The sequence below is a fragment of the Euprymna scolopes genome, chromosome 31, assembly GCF_053919585.1.
Source record: "Euprymna scolopes isolate OS-2025 chromosome 31, ASM5391958v1, whole genome shotgun sequence".
Taxonomy (NCBI): domain Eukaryota; kingdom Metazoa; phylum Mollusca; class Cephalopoda; order Sepiida; family Sepiolidae; genus Euprymna; species Euprymna scolopes.
In genome coordinates, this window is record NC_136512.1 from 32451322 (window position 1) to 32478152 (window position 26831).

At 34.9% G+C, this 26831-nt stretch overlaps 1 protein-coding gene across 1 annotated transcript in view; it reads left to right on the top strand.

Moving 5' to 3' along the window:
• Positions 1 to 26831, top strand: part of LOC145255677 (integrator complex subunit 2-like) — a 90190-nt gene that overhangs the window by 38269 nt on the left and 25090 nt on the right. The window contains exons 11-17 of the mRNA XM_080114244.1: positions 2495 to 2563; positions 3625 to 3759; positions 3950 to 4241; positions 9675 to 9801; positions 17221 to 17354; positions 20768 to 20978; positions 24624 to 24752. Of these exons, the coding sequence (XP_079970370.1) occupies positions 2495 to 2563; positions 3625 to 3759; positions 3950 to 4241; positions 9675 to 9801; positions 17221 to 17354; positions 20768 to 20978; positions 24624 to 24752 (1097 nt within the window). The remainder of the gene's footprint in view (positions 1 to 2494; positions 2564 to 3624; positions 3760 to 3949; positions 4242 to 9674; positions 9802 to 17220; positions 17355 to 20767; positions 20979 to 24623; positions 24753 to 26831) is intronic.

A 26831-nucleotide genomic window follows, 5' to 3' on the forward strand; every position in this document is an offset into this window, starting at 1 on the left:
ATAGCACAATGAAACATTCTGATTCAAGGAATGTTGATTTGAGGTTAATATAAGAAAACAAAGATGAACAGATAGAGAGCCAGCGGCTAGGTGAGTGACATTTGTACCGTTGCCCTGTACAGACACATCCACCGCCGACCAAAGCACATAACGTCACTCTCTCTCTCTCTCTCATACTGTCTGCCAATTTTATAAATAAATACATTTGTTTGTTTTCCGTTCATCTGTTGTAAATATTACAAGTAATATATATATATGTGTGTGTGTGTGTGAGCACGTATTTGAAGAGTGTGAATAGAGATTATATATACGTTCAATAACGTAACACACTTATCAAGACCAAAGGCTATCTGAGCGGAAAGTTAATTGAGACGAATAGATTATGACGTTTCCTCCCGTCTGGCTCCTTCTTGTCATATGGGTGACGCCAGTGGGTGCCTACATGCCCACGATCCAAGTCAACACGCGCTGAAAAGAAAGTCTGGTATTCTCCAGCAAGTCACTCCAATCAGACTGGTGACATCATAAAAATAAAGACAGACGACTTGTTATAATTAAAAAGTCTAAGTGTATTATAAAAGCAACAATAAAACACTCATTACTTGTTACATAAATGTATAACAGTTGAGTGTTGAATACTGTGAATGTCTGATTTTCTAAGTTCGTTATCGTGGTCGTGGTAGTTGAGTGCGGCTCACTTTTTATGTCGATACGAAATTCGACGCGTTCAGACTCTCGTCCAGAAAGTTCTCTACTGCTTTATGTGACATCAGTCATTTTCGACCGGCGGTCTGTCAGCTCTACGTTTCAACCTCAGCAAACAGAAAAGGGATGATCACACGACTTCGTAACTTGCCGTGTTTATATACCAATTTGCCAGCGCCGGTTAGAGATTGATTTTCAATTCATACGTATCAAGTGTTTGAACCGGTCAAGTATAGGTGTCGCCCGACATTCAATACCATATTCCTACATATCAAATGTCGACCCGTTCAACTTTCTTTATTGTTTCCTCCATCCTATTTTTAGCGATGAGTTTCTGTTTAAAACTTTGACCCTTTTTTCTGTTTATCTCTTATTTCAAAAAATGTAATTTAAAGCTCTCTTATTTATTTTATGAATTAAGTAACAGTAATTCTAAAACTCACTAGTCAGGTTCGATTTCTCGTGCCGCAATTCCCTAATATTCATCATCAGACACTTCACAGTGTTACAGATTATCAGTTGAATAATGAAGAATATTTTGAGAAAATGATGAATGAAATGAACAGTTTGATTACTTATGGGAGGGGATGTAAAAATGAAGAGATAGGAGGAGTACACTGCCAGCTGAGCGGCGAGATGTTTGTTCACATTACATTTAAACTTCAGCAGATTAGTACACTCAGAGAAGCAGGAAACAGAGAGAATTTCGAAGTCTAACAGTCCGAAGGAAGAAACTATAGAAACCTTTCCGGCATTTAGAGACCTCAACAGTAAAGGGGTGGGATTTTGCTGTTTGTTGGGTTAGTTGGGAGTATGAACTTGGTCGATAGTGTGGGACCTATTAGACTCTCTTTTGGACCCTGTCTAAGAGTGAGAAACTAGTGATAGATGCAACAGCCCAGACGTGGAACAATATTCCATGCATGGGTGAATTGTGGTTTTGTAAAGATATAGGATGCTCTCTGTCTGATGTGCTTAATTTTCTAGCATGGTAAAAGGGAGACCAACTTTTTTGCAGAAGCCTTCCTAGTTAACTCCCCACCCAAGTTGTCCTTCTATATAAAGCATAAAGTTGTCTATAACACACTTGATTCTTTTATTTTTCATTTCCCTTTCTTTTTTCTTTCTCTTTCTTCTTCCTTTCCTTTCTCTTTTTTTCTTTCCCTCTTTTTTCTTTCCCTCTTTTTCCTTTCCCTTCTCTTTTTTCCTTTCCCTCTCTTTTTTCCTTTCCCTCTCTTTTTTCCTTCCCCTCTTTTTTCCTTTCCCTCTCTTTTTTTCCTTTCCCTCTCTTTTTTCCTTTCCCTCTTTTTTCCTTCCCCTTTTTTTTCCTTTCCCTCTCTTTTTTTCCTTTCCCTCTTTTTCCTTTCCCTCTCTTTTTCCTTTCCCTCTCTTTTTTCCTTTCCCTCTCTTTTTTTCCTTTCCCTCTCTTTTTTTCCTTTCCCTCTTTTTTCCTTTCCCCCTTTTTTTCCTTTCCCTCTCTTTTTTCCTTTCCCTCTCTTTTTTCCTTTCCCTCTCTTTTTTCCTTTCCTTCTCTTTTTTTCCTTCCCCTCTTTTTTCCTTTCCCTCTTTTTCTTGCTTCTTTCTTCCTTCCCTTTTTCCTTTCTTTTTTCCTTTCCCTCTTTTCTTCTTTCAATATTCAACACATTTTCTCATTGTTTCATTCTTTTTCACTCTCAAAGTTGACTGCTTCATAAATCCCACTTTTACATCACAAATTGCATAAATGTTGTAACCAATAAATCTTTCACACATTTTTTTTTTCTCAATTCAATTTCTTTTCTTCTTCCAGAGTGCAGTCAAATCAAATGCTTTAACAAAACTCAGACAGATTTTTACTCAGGAAATCTTTACAGAACAGGTATGTATTTCGGACAGTCTTCTGCCTGTTCAGGCATTCAACTGATGCATGACAACTAGTACTTTATTCTAGATCCCCAAGTTCGACAGATTTCAGAGTTTAACAAGATAAACCCGAAGAAGGTCGGACGTTAAATCATGCAAAACATTGTGCAACTAACACTCAAGATGAGAATAGTATTTCAAATAATCCAAAGTAATTTTTATTATTACCCCAATCTAGAGTGTTCCTGTATGGAAAGTTGGATTTTCACCCCATATGAAACATTGAGCTTTTTTCTGTCTCAACTCTCGTGGGGAGGCAAGTAAATGGGGACTCCTGGGCAACACCTGATAGATGCAGTTTTTGTTTTGGTTTTTCAAGATCGCTGCTAAAATGGTTGAATCACTACCGTTCCAGTAGATATTTTACTGCTGATGCAATCCCCTACCTGTATAAGAGCCAGGTGCACTCAAAAATGGAGAACCGTTGCCACATTTTATCAGAATGTGCTCTGCATGCTCTATCGTTGATAGAGTTTAAAACCGGCTTCGAAACCTAGTAGGTGATATTATTTTCTCTTCCCTGCAACTTCTTTCCCACAGAAGAGACATTGTAAGCCTGTCCCTGCTCTGTCGTTATTTTCATGGCAAGTGCTTGACTCAATTCCAATCTATGGTCTCCCTTTGCCAAACTTTCATAAAGACATTTGACTACCTACACTCTCTATCTGTGCTTTAATCTGAATGCAGATTCTATGAACAAAGCTTCTTTCCCAGAACTGCCTGCCTTTGGAGCACTGTTCTGCTGGCCTGCTTCCCAGTTGAATACAACATGGTAACTTTCAAATCCAATGTAAACAAATTCTTGTTAAGCCATCCCCATAAATAATCAAATTCTACCCAATTTACACCATTAACGATTATTACACTACCACCTTACATTCATTAATCCTTATCCTCTGGTGGCCTTCAGGCCTTGATAAGTGGTTATTCCAAGTAAAAAAAAAAAATTGTGCATTTTTTTTTTTTTTCTTAAAAGTTACACTAATCGTTTTGTAAAATGTTTGTCTTTTTGAACAGGTAATCACGACGCATGCTGTGAAGGTGCCGGTGACACCACAGCTGAATGCCAACATTTCGGGTTACTTGCCTGTTCACAGTATCTACCAATTATTAAAATCCTGCTCATTTGCAAAACACAAAGTTCCAATCAAGGTAAGACTCTCTTATGACTATAGGACCGGAGATACTTCTCAAGATTCCAACACACCATCCTTGCTTCCTCATAAAATTTGATTTTCTTCGTCAAAAAAAAAAAAAATCAATTTATGTGATTTTCGGAATATGAACAACCATCTAATATTATTATGCAGAGTTTTGTATTTTTTTTTTTTTCTGTTTTCAGGATTGGATCTATAAGCAGATCTGCAACAGTTCAATTCCAGTCCATCCGAAGCTCCCACCTCTTATAGAAGTTTATGTCAATTCAATTATCGTCCGAGGGGCCAAGACTGATTACCTGAATGAACCAATCACAGAACAGGAAGTTTTGGATGTCTTCAAGGAATCTGTGTTTACTGTGCGTTCCAAACATCGGTCAGATACCGATGAGAAGCAATCGTTAGCACCTCAACTGATCATCCTTTATTACATGTTGCTTTATGAAGATTGTCTTTTAGTCAATATGAAAACACTTGGTAAGTAAAAACTATGTTTTGGGTTTTGGGGGATGGGGATTGTCCGTTAAGGTTGTTCAGAAGTTCTGTCACCTTGGTGATATTATTGGAGCACAAGGTGGATTCTGTCGTTGTCATTGTTTTAAAATAAGTTGAACTTCTGTATAGAGCTTACAGAGATTGTACCTCAGGATTGTTTGAAGACTTTCTAGTTGGTCGCTGCAAGTTTGCAAAATTTTATCCTTGACACAGAAAATAATATTTGTAACCCCCTTAACGTAGATACTCCCAACTATCCCATCCAGCAGCAAAATACCACTCCTTCACTGTAAAGATCCCCAGATGCCAGAAAACTTTCTACTCTATGCTATTAGCTCCTTTCCTGAAGCTGCTTGCCTTTGGAATGCCTTCTCTGCTCCCTGTTTTTTATAAGAGCCAAGCACATCCTAGGATGGAGTACTGTTGCCACATCTGGGCAGGAGTTGCTAGAAGCACCTTATTCTGCCTTGACAGAGTTCAAAATAGACTTCATAGCTTAGTAAAGAATGCCCTTTTCTCTTCTCTGCAACCTTTTTTCCACAGAAGAGACGTTACGAGCCTATCTCTGCTCTATCGTTATTTTCATGGCAAGTGCTCATTTGAGCTTCAATTTATGGCTCCCACTTGCCAAACTTTTACAAAAAACACTTGCCTAACTGAAACCACTATCAATAATTTCCCCCACTTTTTATCTGTTCCTAAACCTAAACGTAGATTCCATGAACAAAGCTTCTTTCTTAGAACCGCACGTCTGTGGAACTCTGTTCCGTTTCCCTGCTTTCCAGCTGACTACAATACGGGCATCTTCAAGTCCAACATTAACAAGTTCTTAATGAGCCGTCCTCTTAAGCAATCCAATTTACCAAACTTCCACTATTAACAATTACTACGATATTTTCTCATTAACTCATTGATACCAGGTTGAGAAACTGGCACGGTCTATCCTTCTCTCGAGGGTAGATGGGACTCTTTTAAGCCGTGGTAGGCACCCCATCTAGTGATGGCGTCACAATAAAAAATACCCTTGATAGCTCTGGCGAAGCATCAAGTATTCAGCTACCGACAAGATTTGAATTACATTACAAATTCGTGTAGTGAGTTCAATCTCGGCTGCGCTTGAAGCTGTATACTCATTAACCCTTATCATCAAATGGTCTCTGGGCCTTGATAAGTGGTGACTCTTTTGTAAAAAAAAAAAAAAATATTTCTACACAATTCCCCATTTAATATAAATGTGGCCCTCAATCACTATAGTCCCCTATGTCTCAATACCTTGTTTTCAGTGAATGAAAATAATAAAAATGAAAAGAATTAAAACTCATCAGTTGCGTGCAAATTCAGGAATGACAGTTCTACACCTGATACGTCTTTGCCTGCCACATGCATAGACAACCAGAGGACAATGTAGTCAGATGCTGATTCCACCTGGATTTTCACCTGCTAGCCAGGTAGCTCTAACACTATTATATTACCACTGCTTCTACCACAGTGAGGAAATGTTGAACTCTAAGGAAAGCACAAGATGGAGCAGATGCTAAATCCCAGCAGTATGCCCAAAGATATACAGACTGAACTTAAAACAAATTTTTTTATGCAGCTCTATAAGGAACATCCGCCTTACTTACTACAAAAATACTAGTCATTTCTGATGACCTAAAGAAAAAAAAACATTCAATGTTGAATTTTTATTATAGAGTGGAGGATTTCTTTCCAAATTCATTTGAGACCACAGCATAAATTTGAGATGGTTGTCTGAATTTATTTGATTTTTCACCTTTCGTCATGACTGGAATAGTTTCGTCCAAAAGCTAGAAAAAGGTATTTGTTTTACTCACTAATGTTTTAACACTTATTTCCCATTAGATTATCCGCCAAAAAGTTGAGTTGGTTTACATTTTAACTTTCTTATTTTTTTCTTTTTCTTGTTTTCTTGCTCTTATTATTTCTATATTTAATTTGTCATATTTTATTTATATTTCATAATAGATAATATTTTTTTCTAAGTTTTTTTTGGAGTTTTTTATTTTTAAGATTTTTTTTAAATTAAAAAAAAAAATTTTTTTATTTTTTTAACGATTTTTTAATTTTTTTTTTTAAATTAAAAAAATATTTTGCTTCAAATTTAAAAAAAAAATTTTTTTTTTCATTTCTAATTTGAATGTTTTTAAAGTCGGTGATGGCTTTTTACTCTTATCTTTGTATAATGCTGTCTTTTTCTCATCTTCTGATGAGAAGCATCTAGCTTCGAAATGCCATGGCCAAAAGAGGTTTCTCCCTTATTTCTCTTTCTGTAACTCTTATTAACTTGACATGCAATAAAGTTCCTATGTCACATTATGCTTTAACCTTTGAACTTTTTATATATATATATATATATATATATATATATATATATATATATATATTATGTTTAAAATTTTATGACAATTGGTAAAAAAAGAACCTATATTTTCAGACCATTAAAATATGCCCAAATTTTCCTACATTTGTATATATAGTGTCCTGAACTGAAGATGGCCTGTCAGGGCACTATATATACAAATGTAGGAAATTTGGACATATTTTAATGATTTGAAAATATAGGTTCTTTTTTACCAATTGTCATAAAATTTTAACCATAGCATAGTATTAGATTCTTCAAAAAGCCTGCAAATTTTTATATAGTTTTGTCCTATAGAACCAAAGGTATGAGCATTTCAATATTCAATTTGGCTAAAAGTATATATATATATATATATATATATATAGAGAGAGAGAGAGAGATACCATATATATAGAGAGAGAGATACCATATAGAGAGAGAGAGAGATACCATATAGAGAGAGAGAGAGAGATACTATATATATATAGAGAGAGAGATACCATATACAATAGAGAGAGAGAAAGATATAGATATGCAAATAAATTCACATTTTTCTTTATGATTGAGTCGAGGATAATGTATTTTTATTATAAAGATTTGTGTTGACCCTAACTAAGATGTTTCTGCTATGTAAATTTAATATAAAATGATCACCCACTTCCTGTCCAGAAAGTGGTATTGATCATTTTTTTCTTGACCGCATTGCACATGAGAACTAGTAATTATGTAATTATTTTGGTTGTGTTTCCAAGATGGCTACCATTTTGATAAAAGTAAATCTTTTTCTTTTTTTGTTTCTTTTTTAATTCTTTATATCACTGCCACCACTAATTATTTTTTTATTTTTATTGGCATCTCACACTTAGAAGCTGGGGTTAATGAAAGGAATTTTGTGTGCGGAGGACGGGGGAAGGGGCTACTTTTCATTTTACTGAAAAATACATGGTGGTAAGAAATCCTTCTATATATAAAAAAAAAGCCTTCATTTACCCTAACTCTAAAGCTAAGTCCAGGTAATAATAATAATAATAAATTATCTTTTTTTTTTTATTATGAAATATGGTAGTAGCTCTGAAATTTAATGAAAAAAAAAATTAAATTAGAAAATGGTGACCACTTTGGAAATACCAAGAAAAATGGTTAACTATCCTGTCCTATGTTAGGTGGTCAAGAACTGGGTGATCAGTTGATGTTAAGTTTATATAGTAAAATGAACCTTAATTCTAAAGTCTATTTAGTTTTTGGAATATTGGAAGACTTTTAAATAAGAAGATGAAGTCAGGTATTTTAGAATTCTAGGAGGCGGTGTTTGATATTTTAGAATTCTAAAAAGCAGAGTTTGGTATTTTAGAATTCTAAAAAGCAGAGTTTGGTATTTTAGAATTCTGAGAGGCAGAGTTTTTTTGGGTTTTTTTTTCCAGAATGTAAATCATACAAAAACAAAAAAATCGAATCTCATTTTCATTTTTCTATTCACAGCATAGGGAATAAGGATTTTAAAAAAATATCTTTATTTTTATTTAAAAATGGTTATTGCTTTTTAATATAATTTTCAAGTAAATTGTTGATCCTTAAAAAGAAAAATAAACAAAAAATGCTAACAACCATTTCAGAAAACAAAAACATACCAAAAGAATGCTTTGTGAATAACAATACAAACACTGTGAGGGTTGATAAACTATGGTGGACATTGGGCAGAATTTGATTATTTAAGAGGACGGCTCCACAAGAATTTATTAACATTGGACTTGAAAACAACTGTGTTGTAGCCAGATAGGAAGAGGTCCCTGGTAATGTGTTCCACAAATATGTAATTCAAAGTTCTTGGGGGGGGGGGAATCGCTCCAGATAAGACATGAAGCCACTTGATGTAAGGAGCTAAAAAAAATACTACTTCAAGGTCACAAACTTGCCAACGATAAGTGTTAGATGGAATAATTCTTACCTAGAAAACAGCAATTCTTCCCTCTTTGTCAGAAACATTGCTCATGGAATGTGAGGACTAATAGATAAAATAAGGAAAACGAGAGGTATGTGGCTGCAGACGAAGAAAGAAAAATGATTTACAGTGGTTGTAGCTAGACGAGTTTTTGTTTAATAGTGGGGAGAGGGTGCATCATAGAGCAGAGAAAGACTAGCAATGTCACTTCTATCAGAAAGAGGCTGTAGGGAAGAGAAGAAGAGAACATCCCCACTAGATTTCAAAGTTAGTTTTGTACTCTGTCAATGCAGGAAAAAATGCCCTGAGCAGCACTTCCCCATATTTGGCTCATATGCAAGTAGAGAATTGTGTCATGAATGAAAGTCAGTTTCAGCTGTTTAGATAACTTCTGGTGGAATTTTCTGTTGTCTTGCTTAATTTTAAACTTGCATAGAAAATTTCCGACTCTAATGGCAAGATAACTTACTCTTCTATGATTAAACGCCTTAAACATTGATACAAACCTGTTTTTTTTCTGCAGCCTGTAGGGTTCTGTGCAGACAAAAAGAATGAAGAAAAAAATAAAATAAAATGGCCGCCTTTTCTCTTTATATGCTTGTGGTATTGTCACTTAATATGCAAATAAGATGCTTCTGGTTCGAAATAAAAAAACCTGATTTTTTTTTCAGACTGATTTTTGATTTGGACATTCAGGTAATGAATCTTGTTAGCAGTGCGTCGTGTTTTGAAGTCGAGAGTTTTTGACAGTAGAGTGGCAAGTTTTTGACAGCAGAGTGTTGAGTTTTAGATAACAATGTACAAATTTTGAGTAGTGAATTTTGACAGCAATGTGTTAGATTTAACCCTGGAAATTGTTACTTGGAAGTGTAGAACAGTTAGCGCTTGATTGTTTTAAACAATTGTTTTTTTACATAGCCATATGTAAATATTGCTACAAAATGAGTATGTACCCTGAGGCCATTTTTGGGATTGAAAGTTTTGTTTTTTTCAATATTTTTTGATTCCAGTATAATTTTGGTTCTAATGTCATCAGTTCTGTAATTGTTTGCATTTTAATATTATCAATTGTTTACCTTTTTTATTTTTTCCTTTTTTTTTTTTTTTTCTTCAGTCACATTTAATCGTAAAGTGAAAACGTATCCCGAATCGGTGATGGAACAAATTCCAATCAATTTTCTTATCCAAGAAGCACAGAAAAACCAGCAACTTTACGCGGGACTCTTCTCACCTCTTCTCAAGTTTGTATTTTTTTTTGTAAATCAGATTTGAAATGTTTAAAACATCAATGTAAAATATCAGTCAATATACAAACAGGCTATATACCTCAGAGTCTACAGAGCTTGCAGAATCTGAATCGGACATAAAATTTTGAGTCAAACTTATAATCAACAGATAATCTGAATATTGGAAGACTTTTAAATAAGAAGATGAAGTCAGGTATTTTAGAATTCTAGGAGTCGGAGTTTGATATTTTCCAATTCTACGATGCTGAGTCTGGTATTTTAGAATTCTAGGAGTCGGAGTTTGATATTTTCCAATTCTACGATGCTGAGTCTGGTATTTTAGAATTCTAGGAGTCGGAGTTTGATATTTTCCAATTCTTAGACGCTGAGTCTGGTATTTTAGAATTTTAGGAGTCGGAATTTGATATTTTCCAATTCTACGATGCTGAGTCTGGTATTTTAGAATTTTAGGAGTCGGAATTTGATATTTTCCAATTCTACGATGCTGAGTCTGGTATTTTAGAATTCTAGGAGTCGGAATTTGATATTTTCCAATTCTACGATGCTGAGTCTGGTATTTTAGAATTCTAGGAGTCGGAATTTGATATTTTCCAATTCTACGATGCTGAGTCTGGTATTTTAGAATTTTAGGAGTCGGAATTTGATATTTTCCAATTCTACGATGCTGAGTCTGGTATTTTAGAATTCTAGGAGTCGGAGTTTGATATTTTCCAATTCTTAGACGCTGAGTCTGGTATTTTAGAATTTTAGGAGTCGGAATTTGATATTTTCCAATTCTACGATGCTGAGTCTGGTATTTTAGAATTCTAGGAGTCGGAATTTGATATTTTCCAATTCTTAGACGCTGAGTCTGGTATTTTAGAATTTTAGGAGTCGGAATTTGATATTTTCCAATTCTTAGACGCTGAGTCTGGTATTTTAGAATTCTAGGAGTCGGAATTTGATATTTTCCAATTCTACGATGCTGAGTCTGGTATTTTAGAATTCTAGGAGTCGGAATTTGATATTTTCCAATTCTACGATGCTGAGTCTGGTATTTTAGAATTTTAGGAGTCGGAATTTGATATTTTCCAATTCTACGATGCTGAGTCTGGTATTTTAGAATTCTAGGAGTCGGAATTTGATATTTTCCAATTCTACGATGCTGAGTCTGGTATTTTAGAATTCTAGGAGTCGGAATTTGATATTTTCCAATTCTACGATGCTGAGTCTGGTATTTTAGAATTCTAGGAGTCGGAGTTTGATATTTTCCAATTCTTAGACGCTGAGTCTGGTATTTTAGAATTCTAGGAGTCGGAATTTGATATTTTCCAATTCTACGATGCTGAGTCTGGTATTTTAGAATTCTAGGAGTCGGAATTTGATATTTTCCAATTCTTAGACGCTGAGTCTGGTATTTTAGAATTCTAGGAGTCGGAATTTGATATTTTCCAATTCTACGATGCTGAGTCTGGTATTTTAGAATTCTAGGAGTCGGAGTTTGATATTTTCCAATTCTTAGACGCTGAGTCTGGTATTTTAGAATTTTAGGAGTCGGAATTTGATATTTTCCAATTCTACGATGCTGAGTCTGGTATTTTAGAATTCTAGGAGTCGGAATTTGATATTTTCCAATTCTACGATGCTGAGTCTGGTATTTTAGAATTCTAGGAGTCGGAATTTGATATTTTCCAATTCTACGATGCTGAGTCTGGTATTTTAGAATTTTAGGAGTCGGAATTTGATATTTTCCAATTCTACGATGCTGAGTCTGGTATTTTAGAATTCTAGGAGTCGGAGTTTGATATTTTCCAATTCTTAGACGCTGAGTCTGGTATTTTAGAATTTTAGGAGTCGGAATTTGATATTTTCCAATTCTACGATGCTGAGTCTGGTATTTTAGAATTCTAGGAGTCGGAATTTGATATTTTCCAATTCTTAGACGCTGAGTCTGGTATTTTAGAATTTTAGGAGTCGGAATTTGATATTTTCCAATTCTTAGACGCTGAGTCTGGTATTTTAGAATTCTAGGAGTCGGAATTTGATATTTTCCAATTCTACGATGCTGAGTCTGGTATTTTAGAATTCTAGGAGTCGGAATTTGATATTTTCCAATTCTACGATGCTGAGTCTGGTATTTTAGAATTTTAGGAGTCGGAATTTGATATTTTCCAATTCTTAGACGCTGAGTCTGGTATTTTAGAATTTTAGGAGTCAGAATTTGATATTTTCCAATTCTACGATGCTGAGTCTGGTATTTTAGAATTCTAGGAGTCGGAATTTGATATTTTCCAATTCTTAGACGCTGAGTCTGGTATTTTAGAATTTTAGGAGTCAGAATTTGATATTTTCCAATTCTACGATGCTGAGTCTGGTATTTTAGAATTCTAGGAGTCGGAATTTGATATTTTCCAATTCTTAGACGCTGAGTCTGGTATTTTAGAATTTTAGGAGTCGGAATTTGATATTTTCCAATTCTTAGACGCTGAGTCTGGTATTTTAGAATTTTAGGAGTCAGAATTTGATATTTTCCAATTCTACGATGCTGAGTCTGGTATTTTAGAATTCTAGGAGTCGGAATTTGATATTTTCCAATTCTTAGACGCTGAGTCTGGTATTTTAGAATTTTAGGAGTCAGAATTTGATATTTTCCAATTCTACGATGCTGAGTCTGGTATTTTAGAATTCTAGGAGTCGGAATTTGATATTTTCCAATTCTTAGACGCTGAGTCTGGTATTTTAGAATTTTAGGAGTCGGAATTTGATATTTTCCAATTCTTAGACGCTGAGTCTGGTATTTTAGAATTTTAGGAGTCAGAATTTGATATTTTCCAATTCTACGATGCTGAGTCTGGTATTTTAGAATTCTAGGAGTCGGAATTTGATATTTTCCAATTCTTAGACGCTGAGTCTGGTATTTTAGAATTTTAGGAGTCGGAGTTTGATATTTTCCAATTCTACGATGCTGAGTCTGGTATTTTAGAATTCTAGGAGTCGGAATTTGATATTTTCCAATTCTTAGACGCTGAGTCTGGTATTTTAGAATTTTAGGAGGCGGTGTTTGATATTTTAGAATCCTAAAAGGCAGAGTTTATTATTTTAGAATTATAAGAGATGGAGTCTAGTATTTAAGAATTTTAGGAGGCAGTTTATTATTTTCAAATTCTAAGAGGCAGTCTGATATTTTAGAATTCTAGGAAATGGAGTCTAGCATTTTACAATTCTAGGAGCTAAATTTGGTACAATGAAAAAGGCCTTTTTTTTTTACACAGTGATCACCATTTATCAAGGCCCGGAAGCCACTCAGGGATAAGGGTTATTGCAAGTACATTACGTTAATGTGTGGAGATTTTATGAAGTGTTTACTTAAGGGGGCAGTTCATTAGGAATTTGTTAACATTGGACTTGAAGACATCCAAGTTGTAGTCCGGTGGGAAGCAGGCAGACGGAACAGAGTTCCACAGGCGTGCAGTTCTAAGAAAGAAGCTTTGTTCATGGAATCCACGTTTTGATTTACGCACAGATATAGAGTGGGGGAAATTTTTCACAGTGGATTCAGCTAGACGGGTGTTTTTCGTGAAAGATTGGCGAGGGGGGACCAGAGATTGGAGTTTAGACGAGCACCTGCCATGGAAATAACGATAAAACAAGGATAGGCTTGCAACGTCTCTTCTGTGGGAGAGAGGTTGCAGGGTAGAGAAAAGGGCATCCCCCACTTAGCTACGAAGTGCCATTTGAATATAAGGGGTCACTATTTGGGACAAAATTTGTAGTGAGTTGAGCAGCGAGATGTCTGTTCGCATTACACTTGAATTTCCGCATGCCAGTACAGTCAGAAAAGCAGAGATCCAGGAGGGAATTCCAAATCTAGCATTTCAAGGGAAGAAACTATATGAGTAAAAGACTTTCTGGCATCTATGGATCTCAACTTTGTAGGGGTGGGATTTTTCTGCTTGTCGGGTTAGTTGGAGGTATTTACATCGAGGGAGTAGAAATACTTGGAGTTCATCAGAGCACATGCCATTAAAAATACTTTAAAAGAGGCAGAGAGATGCAATATTTTGATGATGGGACAGAGGTTGGAGTTTGGTTGATAGTGCAGGACCTATTAGGTTGGCAACTTTTTTTGGGTGGGTGGGGTCTAAGAGTGAGAGACTGGTGCCAGATGCACGAGTCCAGATGTGGTAACAATACTCCATGCATGGGTGAATGGTGACCTTGTAGAGGTACAGGATACTCATAGGTGTGAGTAACTTTCAAGCATGGCAGAGAGAGCCCACATTCTTCATGCCAGCTTTTGTAATGCCCTTGATGTAATTGTTCGAATTCATGTTCCCTGTGAACGTTAAGCTGAGGAGTTTGAATGAAGTACTTTCAGGTAATGTATCTTTAGCCATGACTATCAGTGGTTGAAAAGGTTACTTGTGATTATTAAAGGAAAGAAGCTTAGTCTTAGTAGCATTAAATGTGATTGTAAGTTGAAGTTGTGTGAAATATTAGACGGGTTGAAGATATTGAAAGTATATTCACTGTCAGGGCTCTACAGACAAATGTATCTTTAATTGATCTTTGACAACTAAATATTTTTGTTTACTAGCCAAATAAAAAAATTATTAGCCAAACCACATGATTTTTGGAATATGACATCGTCATTCTGTGACAAGTACCTACATCATACATATTTTTTGCCTTTTTTTTTAAATTAAGTGTAATCTATATATATAAAAGCGAAAATGTGTGTCTGTATGTATGTTTGCTTTTGTGTATGTCCGCAAAAGGATTTTTTTCGGTGGCTTTTCGAGGTCGTCACTCATTTTAAAAACTTTTAATATCACATCGAAATCATAATATCTACGAGATACGAACGGGCGTCGCCCATCTATTTAATTTGCCCGACTTTGAAACGTTAAATATTCGACATTTTGGGATCGCCGCATATTTCTTTCGTTTTTCGGTATACAAAAAAGCGAAACTCAATTTGAATCCCTGGCCCACAGCCAGTGGTCTCTAAAAAGCGATGTAACATTTGGTCAATGTCGGCTTACTGTCGTCATATCAGACAATTGCTTTCATTTCGAGACGAGATACTCCCCTAATAAACGTGGGAGCTGTTTTTCCCCAAAGTTAGCTAAAAACAAACAAACCGGGTTATTGACCTCATTAAAAACTGTCCCACAGAAAATGTTAACTGCTGAATAGCTATTGCTTATGTCGTCATCATCGTAACGCTCGCACAAAATGTTAACTCTATGACTTACGTGCAGGCACCTGTCAATTCTCTTCTTACTTAAATGAATTCAAACATCTTTCAGTAACTCATTCTAGCTGGCTGAACGGTTAATGTGTCATGTTTTTTTTTTTTTTCACATTTTATTTTCCAACTTCGCCTCAGGGCTTCGGGTTTGATCCTACCAACTTACCAAAACTTTCCCCCCTCCCCGGGTTTCTTTTTGATTTAAGAGCACACGCACCTCGTAACACCCGGACAACGCTGGGTACCCCCGCTAGTCTATAATATAAATCTTGCCTTTCTGTTTAAATGTATGTATGTATGTTTGTATGTCTCGCAAAAACTTTTTAAAGAGGTGACAGATTTTCACAAGATTAGCATCATTTTGAAGCTCGCCCCTTTGGATAACAAATATCGAAAAATTGGCCAAAAACATTAATTCCTTCACCCTCAACTGGGCACTTTTCTACAGGGAGTTGCTTTTTTCGCTGATATTTTCGAAAGTTATCGCCTCTTTTGGATTGTCTACCTTTAATTTAAACCTATGTCACTTCTGGTTTGGCGATGGGCGCAACAGCAAAGACGCCACTTTTTTTTTCTTTTTTTTACGTTCTTTTCCTTCATTGCGGTACTGGTTCAAGCCTGCCTGCCTACTCCACTTTTTTTTTTTTTTTTCTCAACACACACACATCCAAACACCCGGGCAATATATATATATATATATATATATGTTTTTACATATTTTTTAAACATTTTTTTACATATTTTTTTACATATTTTTTCACATACATTTTTATATATATTTTACATATTTTTTCCACATTTTTTTTTCATATTTTTTTGCATATTTTTTTACATATTTTTTCACACTTACCCAGGCTAGTATATATATACAGTTTATCCACATATATATATATATATATATATATATATATATATATATATATATATATATATATATATATATGGTTACAGCTCTTCAGTGTGTTTTAAACTGTAATTAGAAACTGGATTGCATGTTCAGCAGTCGAGTATTTTAACTAAGCGATCGTGTATGACCATATGCCAGAAAAATCTGTTTTATATGTGTTTACAATTATATGACTACCTGAGTCCTATCATGTGAAGAGATATCCATTAATATTCGTTATGTGAAGATGTATTGCTATGCATTATGTAAAGATGTATTTATTTGATTTCCTATTTCTGAATTTTTTAACTGAGGATAATTTGAATTACTTTTTATGTTTTGACCAATTGTTTTGACCAATGTAATCTCCAATCTCTTTTAGGTGTATCATGTCAAACTCTGGAATCTATCTGGTGTAACATCCCGTAGCATAATGGATAAAGTTCTAGGTTAAATTCAGTTATAAGTGACACTCTTCTGGAGGTTGAAGGTTCAATTTTCAATGCGGGCAATACGAAGAAAAATACAATTGCGAATTGCTTAAGACTTCTTCTTAATCATGGCTGATAGAATGTGAACATGCTGCTCCCATGGATTAAATAAATGGATTTTGTTTAAAATTCTGGACAGATTCTCGAATTCAACAAAAAGATTCCTGAATTTGACAAGATGTACCTGAAGAAGGTTGGAGGCTATATCAACTGAAACGTTGTAAAAATGACACTCAGTAGTCAGAATAATTTATATAATATTTTTGATTTTGTTTCATTTTCATTGAAACCTGAGAAAGGACAAGATTTTCTTCATTTACTTTTATTTATATATTTTTTCACATATTTTTTTTACATATTTTTTCACATTCTTTTATACATATATTTTCACAAGTTTTTTACATGTTTTTTCATATTTTTTACATGTTTTTTCATATTTTTTACATGTTTTTCATATTTTTTACATGTTTTTCATATTTTTTACATGTTTTTTACATATTTTTTTACATATGTTTTTTACATATTTTTTTCATTTTTTCACTTTTTGTACATACTTTTTTATATATTTATTACATATTTTTTTCACATATTTTTTTTATATTTTTTTTATATTTTTTTACATATTTTTTTACATATTTTTTCACATATCTTTTCATATATTTTTTCTCTTATTTTTTTCATATATTTTTATATACTTTTTACATATATTTTTTTACATATTTTTTATGACTTCCTTTAGTTTTTGTCTTTTATCATTTTAAAATGAAACTATCTTCTTAGTGTTCTTTTAATTTTGTTTGCAGATTATTGGCATCACACTATCCTCACCTTTGTCTTGTCGAAGATTGGCTTGAAGAGACAGTGGCTCCCGCCAGCCTTTTACATTCTCTTGGAAGAATCACACAATCAAATCTCAGTCCCGAAACATTCCAGAAAGGTAGAACTTATGACACGCGCATATTTTTATGTTGTTTGGTTGTTGCACCTGAAGAAAACGATAAAAAAATACACACAAAGATAAAGATCTAATTTTAAATGTTTATTAACTTCATTTGATTCTTGATAAAATGTTTTTTACTTATTTAATATCTTTTTTAAAAAAATCTATTCTGTTATTGTACAGCCTACATCAGATGTAGAAAATATGTATTAATATATGTTTGTGTGTTTATATGTGTTAATGTGTATTAATCAATGGACTAAAGAAGAAAAGTCATAGTCTTATAAGGAATTAGCCTAGGTGTCTGGTGTTGCCCGGGTGTGTGTGTGTGGTTGAGCAAAAAAAAAAATTACAAGTAGTAGGCAGACTCGAACCAGTAACGTATAGGAAGAAAAGGAGGTGAAAAAAAGCAAACAGTCTTATAGATGTGCCCACTGCGATTGTGATGTCACGGACAGTCGAAATAACATCTTTTATGCGATGTTGTTGACACGAGGTTTGAATGATTTGCAAAAATGTTGACGAAAAAAGTGACCCCTCCTTATAAAAAACAGCCCAGTTGACGGTGAAAGAGCTAATTTTGTTGTCGTCTGAGACATCGAGCTTTAAAACAATACCAAATTTTGTCATGGTCTGACGTGTCTGTCGAAAGTTTTTGGCAGACACACACACACACACACACACACATACATACAGATTTTGTCTTTTGAAAAAAAAAAAAAACGTTTTAGTAGGCAGGCAGGGCTTGAACCCATGATGCGAAGGCGGAGGAAAAGAAAAAAGTGAAAGAAAAGCTGACATCTTACAGCTACTCCATGACACGAGATGAATGAAAAGCGTTCAAATTAATCGATGTCAATCAGAAAGTTGACTTGAAGTGAATAAGTTTAAGAATCACGCAGGCGCAGAAATGAAGGTCAAATGCAGGCCAGTTTTTGTTTCCCTACGATGTTGGGGAAAACCAGCTCTCTCTCCCCCCCCCCCCCCCAAGAAGGGGAAGCTCTCCAAATGAATAGCAATTGTTTGATATGAAGGGTTTTCCCAACATTGATCAAAGCTAATTGCGTTTCTGGAGGTCCCAACCGGAAATCCAGGTGGCCTACTTCTTTTTTTTCTTTTTTTTTTTTTTTTTTTTTTATTACATTTTTACCCCAAACAAGGCAAATTGCCACTTTGGTGTAGGGGGCTACTATCAGGGGCAACAACTACTGGGGTACTATGTAGGGATTTGGGCAGCAAGGTGTCGGTTCACGTTACACTTGAACTTCTGCACGTCAGTACTGTTGGGGAAGCAGAGACCTGGAATGGAATTCCAGAGTCTTGCGGTTCTGGGGAAGAAACTATTGGAGTAAAAAGATCTTTTACATCTAGGGACCTCTACAGTGTGGGGGTGGGATCTAGTAGCCTGTCGGGTTTGTCGAGGGTGCTCGCGTCGTGGGGGCACAAGTGATTGCAGTTCATCAGAGCATTCACCACTAAAATACTTGTAGAAAAGGCAGAGGGATGCAACATTTCGTCGATGGGACAGAGGCTGAAGCTTAGATGCCAGTTCAGGGCCTATCAGGTTTGCGACTCTCTTTTGAACCTTGTCAAGGAGCGAGAGACTAGTAGCAGATGCACCAGCCCAGATGTGGCAGCAATACTCCATACATGGGCGAATGGTGGCCTTATAGAGGTACAGGATACTTTCGGGTGTTAGTAGTTTTCTAGCACGGTAGAGAGAGCCTACCTTTCTTGCAGCGGCCCTGGCAATGCCTTCAATGTAATTGTTCCAACTCATGTTTCCTGTGAACGTTAGGCCAAGGAGTTTGAAAGATGGACTCTCAGATAAAGAGTCGTTGGCCATTGCTATTGGTGGTAGAGAGGGTTTCTTGTAATTATTGAATGAAACTAGTTTAGTCTTGGCAGCATTGAACGCGACCAACCACTTTTGTCCCCATTCCACTACAGATTGGAGGTCTTCCTCTAGTGTTTCTGCCATTTCTTTAGAAATGTGTTCATTCGTCTTCCTGTCGTGTCTGCCATAGAGTCGCTTTTATATGAAAAAGAAGAACAAACACACGAAAGGACAGAATAGAGGGAATTTTATAAAAGCTGATCAAAATAAATGTAGAGACGATGTCCGTTTGCAAATCGCAAATCGTAGATATTATAATCTAGGGAGTATATAAAAAGTTCTAAAAAAATAGTAACGTCGTCGAAAACCCCCCACACCCCCTCTTAAAAAAAGCCTTTCACAGACATACAAAAACGCGCGCACCCCTTTTGCCTTTTATATATAGATTACCATTTCTTTTTAAATGTTTTGGACTTTTTCTTTCTTTCTTTTTTTATTATGGAGAAAATATAAAGCCATTTGAAGTAAGAAGCTAAAATATAATAATAATATTTCAAGTAGCCAATTTAGAAGTGTTAGACGGATAACTTCTAACCCAGGAAAAGAGCAATATTCATAGAAAATCCTTGAATGTGGAAACCAACCCATATGATTTCACTAATCAGCCATATGCATCTACAGTAAAAATTAGGGGAAATTATTAAGAAGAATTTTCATTCAAAAATCTAAATCAATTTTTTATATTTTTAATTCTCCATTGGCACACACATTTAATGACTTATCTCCCCTGTTCTCAAGATATACAATGTGCCTAGTACAATGGTGAATTAGATAGCTAATATATAAAAAGGCTATATGTCTGTCTGTCTGTCTCCATATTTTCAAACTCTATCTCCTCCGAAACTAAAAATCTCAGAGCGGTACTAGGGGCCTCAAATGATTGGATTTTTTTACGGACCATTCTTTTATGAGTTTTTTGCCGGTTAAAATAGTTTTTAAGGGCTCAAAAATGGGTAAAAATTGAAAAAAAAAAAAAAAAACGTTATACATTTTGTACATTCATCTTAGTTCATTTTTAATTTTTGATCAGTTCATATACGTTTCGCATTGGTACAGTGGTAACATCACCAGCTTTTATATGCTACAGTTTTGCTTTCAGTTTCGATTCTAGCTGATGGCACCCAAATACATTTTTTTTTACTTTTGAAATCACGAATCTATAATAATATATACGAAATCTGGACAAATTAAAATATCATATTAAACGTATTTTACGCTCGGGAAAAGCCGGCCGCCCCCTCACTAGTATGCAATAAAATTGATTTATATTTTTAATAAAAATTCTACTCAATGATTTTCCGTAATTTTTTATGTAGATACCTACTTTTGCCTGATATGTAAGTATATCAGGGAGATTTTCTGTTAATTTATTTTCAACTCTCATGTTTCACCTGTGTATGTTGACCAACAAGCACTTCTCTTTCTCTTTCTCGCTCTCTCTCTCCATAATCTTGATTTAACAAAAAAAAAAAATGTCTTATTTTTTTTTTTTTTTTTATTTTCTTCTTCAAAGCCATTGAAAATGTTGCAAAAAATCAGTCGTGCCCCGTGCCTGTTTTTCAATTGCTGGAAAGCTTCCTCCTCATCCCGGCCCGAGACATGCTCGTTTATGCCGACTGTGTTGTCTCAGCATTACCCCTTAGCCTCAGTCCGATGATGCCACGAAAAGTGCAGGACCTTGTAAAGAAGATCTGGTTTCGTCTACATGGACTCATGCCACGAAGGTTCGGATCCTTTTTATTTATTTTATTAGGTGCTTGTGCGGAATAGTGGATTTTGTAGCAAACGCATTTCAGGTGAAAACATTATGTACTTGTATGCCATGTCGAAATTAGTATAAATTTTAAAAATTACGAAAAATGATCCCGTAGAAGATGTGCTAGCTCCAGTTTTTAGAACAAAATCATTCACAATTGCGGTCCAACATTTTGTATTTTTTTATGGTCCTCCCTTGCCATGCAAAACCCTCATCTAGCTGAAACCACGATCAATAATTTCCCCCACTCTTTAGCTGTGCCTAAACCTAAACAGATTACATGAACAAAGCTTCCTTTCTTAGAATTGCACGCCTGTGGAACTCTTCCGTTTGCATATTTTCCAGCTGACTACAATTTGGTAGTCTTCAAGTTCAACGTAAACAAATTCTTGTTGAACCGTCCACTTAAGTAATCCAATTTACAAAATTTCCACTACCAACGAATACTACCATATTATCCCATTGACTACTGTACACTCATTAACCCTTATCCTCAAGTGTCTTCCGGGCCTTAATAAGTGGTGACTCTTTTTTTTGTAAAAAAAAAAAAAAAATGATGGATTATCAAATTGATCAGCGCTTCTACAGAATTGGGACGAGATTTTATAGTTGATAAATGGAGTTTTCAGAGAAAAAAAATGGTTTCAACTAATTTTTTTTGTCAATTCTAATAAATCACAATAGTAGCTCCCAAATTATACAATCAAAATTACCTGAATATTACTGAATTATTAGACAAAACTTTAATCGTGTTAGCAGGTGAAAAATTGCCAACATCTTGTTTAAATCGAAATGGAAAATTACCTCCCCTTTGAACTCTCCTGTGTCTTACGATCGTTTTCATTAAATTCTATTTTTTATTTTCTTTAATAAATAATTTTCTACCTTATCGATTTTCGTAATTTTTGGATAAAATCATCTTTAAAAATACGAGGAATACGTAGATGTCATTGTTTTCATGTGAAATTCAGATTTACGATTTACGAAATTTTGTCCTAATAGTGTAGAAGCGCCAAACATTTTATTTAATCCACAGAGGTAGACTGTCCTCTTTCCTATCAGCCATAACCAAGTAGAAATCTTCAATAATTCTTACTTGCTCCCCGGTAGTTAACAATATAATAACACACTTCATTACAATATACAGGGTGTTTCAAAAGTCTTGGGAACATTACAACATTATTAATGTTGTAATGTTCCCAAGACTTTTGAAACACCCTGTACTTAAAAATCAATTTAGTCATTTAAAAATACAGGACCACAACACATATCCACTAATATTTTTTTCTTTTTTACATTGGGGGCACATGACACATATTAGCAGCAACTTAGAATTAGGATAGTTATATTGAAACTTTTGTTTCAAAATAAACAATTACCTCAGCCATAAAACCGAACGAGAAATGTATCTCTTCGTTGCTATTGCTTTTTTGTTTTTTCTTTTTTATGCAGATTACACTTGATGACTGAAGTCTTTACAAATTAATGCAAATTTAAGCTGATAAATTTTACTTTACTTCTGACTAGCCAATTTTCGTTTGTTATTGTTGTATCATATAATATGATAACCCAAAATACAGCATAATCACGTTTGACACACCGGTTCCTGTTGGATCACCAAAGTTAAGCAACATTGAACCCTGTCAGTACTAAATGGATGACCATTTGGAACTTTCAGGTGCTGTATGTGCTCTCGGCTTATCTGGGCATTGTTTCCAGTCATCCGGAACTTCTGCTTGCTACTGAACTGAAACAATGCCGATTCAAGAGAGGTGTGGTTGGATAGTGTGCAACCCTTGCTTCACAATTACACACGCAGCTGCACCTGCAGAGGTGTCCTTTGCCTTTCGAGACTAAACGGAGGCATCGACGGATAATAACACACTTTATTACAGTATATTTAAAAATCTACATAGACACTTAAAAATAAGTTGACAGTGGGATAACTCATGTTAGATTAAAGAATACGACGATAGTTTTCTACCTTATCTACAAACTGTTGTGCTGTATTCACCCTACGTATAATCATGAACTCCACACTTATTGAAAACATTGGGAGAGTATGTCTCTTGACATTACAGGGTTCTACATTGCATTTGCGAGTGATTTTTCAAAGTGGTGACTAAAAATAATGAAACGCTTATCTTTTGGCGATTGTGTTTCTTTCACTGACAATCTTCCAAGGCTCACAACTGAGTGAAAAATATCTTTTCAACTTTTTTTTTTATATATATATATATAACGAACAAAGTTAAATAATTTAAACAATAAAAGTTTAATAGAACAGTATCATCTTTTTTATTAACAAAGGCTGTTTAAAAAAAACATTTGAAGAAATAAGAATGTTTATACCTTCAAGTATCAACATAAAATTTGTTGTATATTTAGAATTACACTTATTCAAAAAAAATTCCGGAAAAAAACTTTATTATGTACATAATCATCACAGAACGAAGATGTCATATTCCAAAAATCATATGGGTTTGGCTAGTAACTTTTCTATTTGGCTAGTAAACGAAAATATTTAGTTGTCAATAGTCAACTAAAGATAAATTTTTCTATAGAGCCCTGCATAAGCACACAAGTTATACGCAAGTCATGCACACTTGGTAGTTGAATTGACATATAACCACATTTTTTTTTTTGTTGTATTTTCTTTTCTATTCAATATATTTTGGTCCTGGATATGACCTTAAACTATATTCAGTGGTGAGACCCCAGCTTGCAGGCTTTGGGGAGTGTGGAGCCACCCTTTAATTGCCATTGCTCCCAGGTCCGCTCTGACCCGGAGTGGTAGTACCTGTTAGGGTCCCAACTATGGGTTAAATAGAAACTGACTTGAAAACAACAAATATATTCTATTAAAAAATCTTTCTTCAAAATCTTTGGATTCGGCGTTAAATAACCTGAAAAGGGTTGATATGCCGTAAAACAAAAACATCAATATATTTTGTTTCCAATAAATACCAAGTTGTGTCTTCAAGACCCTTACGAGACCACAATGCATATGAACTAATATTTATTATATTGTATGTATCCGTTTTTATTATATTGTATGTATCCGTTTTGGACTGAAGATCTTTAAAAAAAAAAAAAATTTCACTTAATTTGTTTGAGTAGTTTTTTTGACAGCGGAAAAACACGTTTTTATGACAGTACGTTGAAAGTAGCCATCTTTGAAGTTTTTGAATACGCCACAGGAAGATAACTAAGTTTAAAGCGCCAACATTCCCTCCCCATCTTTAATACTAGCTTTTCTTCCTAAAAATGGAACCTTTTGCTCGGTATCATAACAAATGTTTTTGTTTTTTTTTCACTGTAAAAAAAAAAACTTCATGATGAAATTAAGTAAAATATTTTTCAAAGAAAATGGATACATACAATATAAACTTTTTTTTGATATTTTCATTTTTTAATGTCTTGATTAAACTGTACAAGTACGTTTTTTTTTCTTTTTTACATAGGGGGCACATGACGCATATTAGCAGTAACTTAGAATTAGGATAGTTATATTGAAACTGTTGTTTCGAAATCAACAACTACCTCAGCCATAAAGCCAAACAAAAAATGTATTAATATCTTTTCGTTGCTTTTTTGTTTCTTTTTTATGCAGATTACGCTTGATGACTGTGAATGCTTTACGAATTAATGCAAATGGAGTCCGATCTGCTGTTCCGTTATTAGAAAATGATATTACTGTTGACCCCCTTGTTGTATTACAATGTGATAATAGGGTTTTCAGGTAAGTATTTGACAGTTGGTTTTGTTTGAAATGTTATTTAATATTTTGTGTTTGCAAGAGTCGATAATTTTTTGCAGTTTGTTGGGGTTTTATGGGGGAAGACTATCGTCAAAATTAAACAATTATTCAAAGCGAATGTCTCGATTAGATGTGAAGATTCGTTGAAGAAAGAAACGCAAGAAAGTCTAAGTGGTCGACAATGCGATACTTCCACCCTGTTCACTCGTTAGACAAAATAAAGAAGCCATGTTAGAAATCAGTGTTGTGATTCTTCGTAAGATGTTCTTTCAGCATCAACCAGTGACGGCAAGAAAGCATCCCCAGAGAAGACTAGAAGAAGAAAAAGAAAAAGGTATGGCAACTTTATCGAAATACATATATACACACACTAAAAGGGACACAACCACATGTATAGACATACATACATACATACAATCACAGCGCACGCAAGCATAGATACTAAATAAGTGACTTACGTACAAATATAGAGATGAATGATAAGTAATAACAATAATCATCACTAGACAAAAAATCATCTCCGTCACAACGTTACAGATTTTTTTTTTATTATCATTCAATTTTTAGCCCAAACAAGGCCAGTGCCACTTTGAAGTTGGGGGCTACTATCGGGAACATAAGTTGCAGAGATATTATGAAAGGAGATAAGTAGCAAGTTCACATTACACTTGAACTTTTGCATGTCAGTACAGTTGGAAAAGCAGAATCCCAGAAGGGAGTTCCACAGTCTAAACATTCTGGGGAAGAAATTGTTGGAGTAGAAGGCTTTCTTACATCTAGGGATCTCTACTGTGTAGGGGTGGGATTTAGCTGCTTATCGGGGGTATTTACGTCAAAGGGGTACAAGTGCTTGTAGTTTGTCAGAGCATTTACAATTAAAATACTTGTAGAAGGTTACAACCTTTCGTCGATGGGACAGAGGCTGGAGCCTAGATGACAGTTCAAGGCCTATCAGGTTGACAACTCTTTTCTGAACCCTGTCCAGAAGTGAGAGACAAGTAACAGATGCACCATCCCAAATGTGCAACAGTACTCCATACATGGGCGAATGGTGGCCTTATAGAGGTACAGGATACTTTCAAGCATAAGTAGCTTTCTAGCACAGTAGAGAGAGCCCACTTTCTTTGCAGCAGCCTTGGCAATGCTCTCAATGCATCTATTCCAATTCATGTTCCCTGTGAACGTTAGGCCAAGGAGTTTAAAGGAAGTACTTTCAGGTAATGTGTTTTTGGCCATTGCTATTGGTGGTAGAGAAGGTTTCTTGTAATTATTGAAGGAAACAAGCTTAGTCTTGGCATGCACTTGTAGTAACGGACTGGCTATGATTTTATGCCCTCAAAGTTTAATTTACATCTTTTTCTCTTTTCAGTAATTTCTTTCTTTTCAATCGGTTTTTTTTTGATTTCTAAAAAATTTTCTGTGCTTTTTCTTTTTCAATGTTTTTCTTTTTTTTTTTTCAAGAGAAACAAAGTTCCAGGGGCTTGAAAAAAAAAATGTGTTCATGGTCACTCGTTCATGCATTTCTCATAGAAATGGGCAATCCTAAGTTTACAGCACCAAATATGTAATACCACCCTGAGCAGGGTCTTGTCATACACACAGGCAAGAAAATTTGCATTAACCCTAAGTCCCGGTGGCTATACTTTTATCTTTATCTAGTGGTGGACCTTTCAAGGGTTACCAAACTCTCACTGGTCACTGGAAAATACCATTCAAATGCTTGGAACGCACAAATCATGCATGACCTTAAGTCTGTGTGGCAACACCTTTTGCACCCCTGTTGGATGTTCGTTGGTTTGACATGTTGAATTCCTTTTTGTAGATGCTCTGGTGTCGCTGGTATATCACTTTTCTCAATGCAGTCTAGATTGGTTGTGGTATCGGCCATGTAATTAAGTGGATTTTCAAATCAAGCAATTCAATAATAACTTGGAGATCTTTTTTTTTATAAACAAGAATAATTTTTTTTTTTTTTCATACAGGTCCGGAGACCACTCAAGGATAAGGGTTCATGAGTGTATAGCGATCAAAGGAAACATGTCTTAGTAATCATTAGTAGTG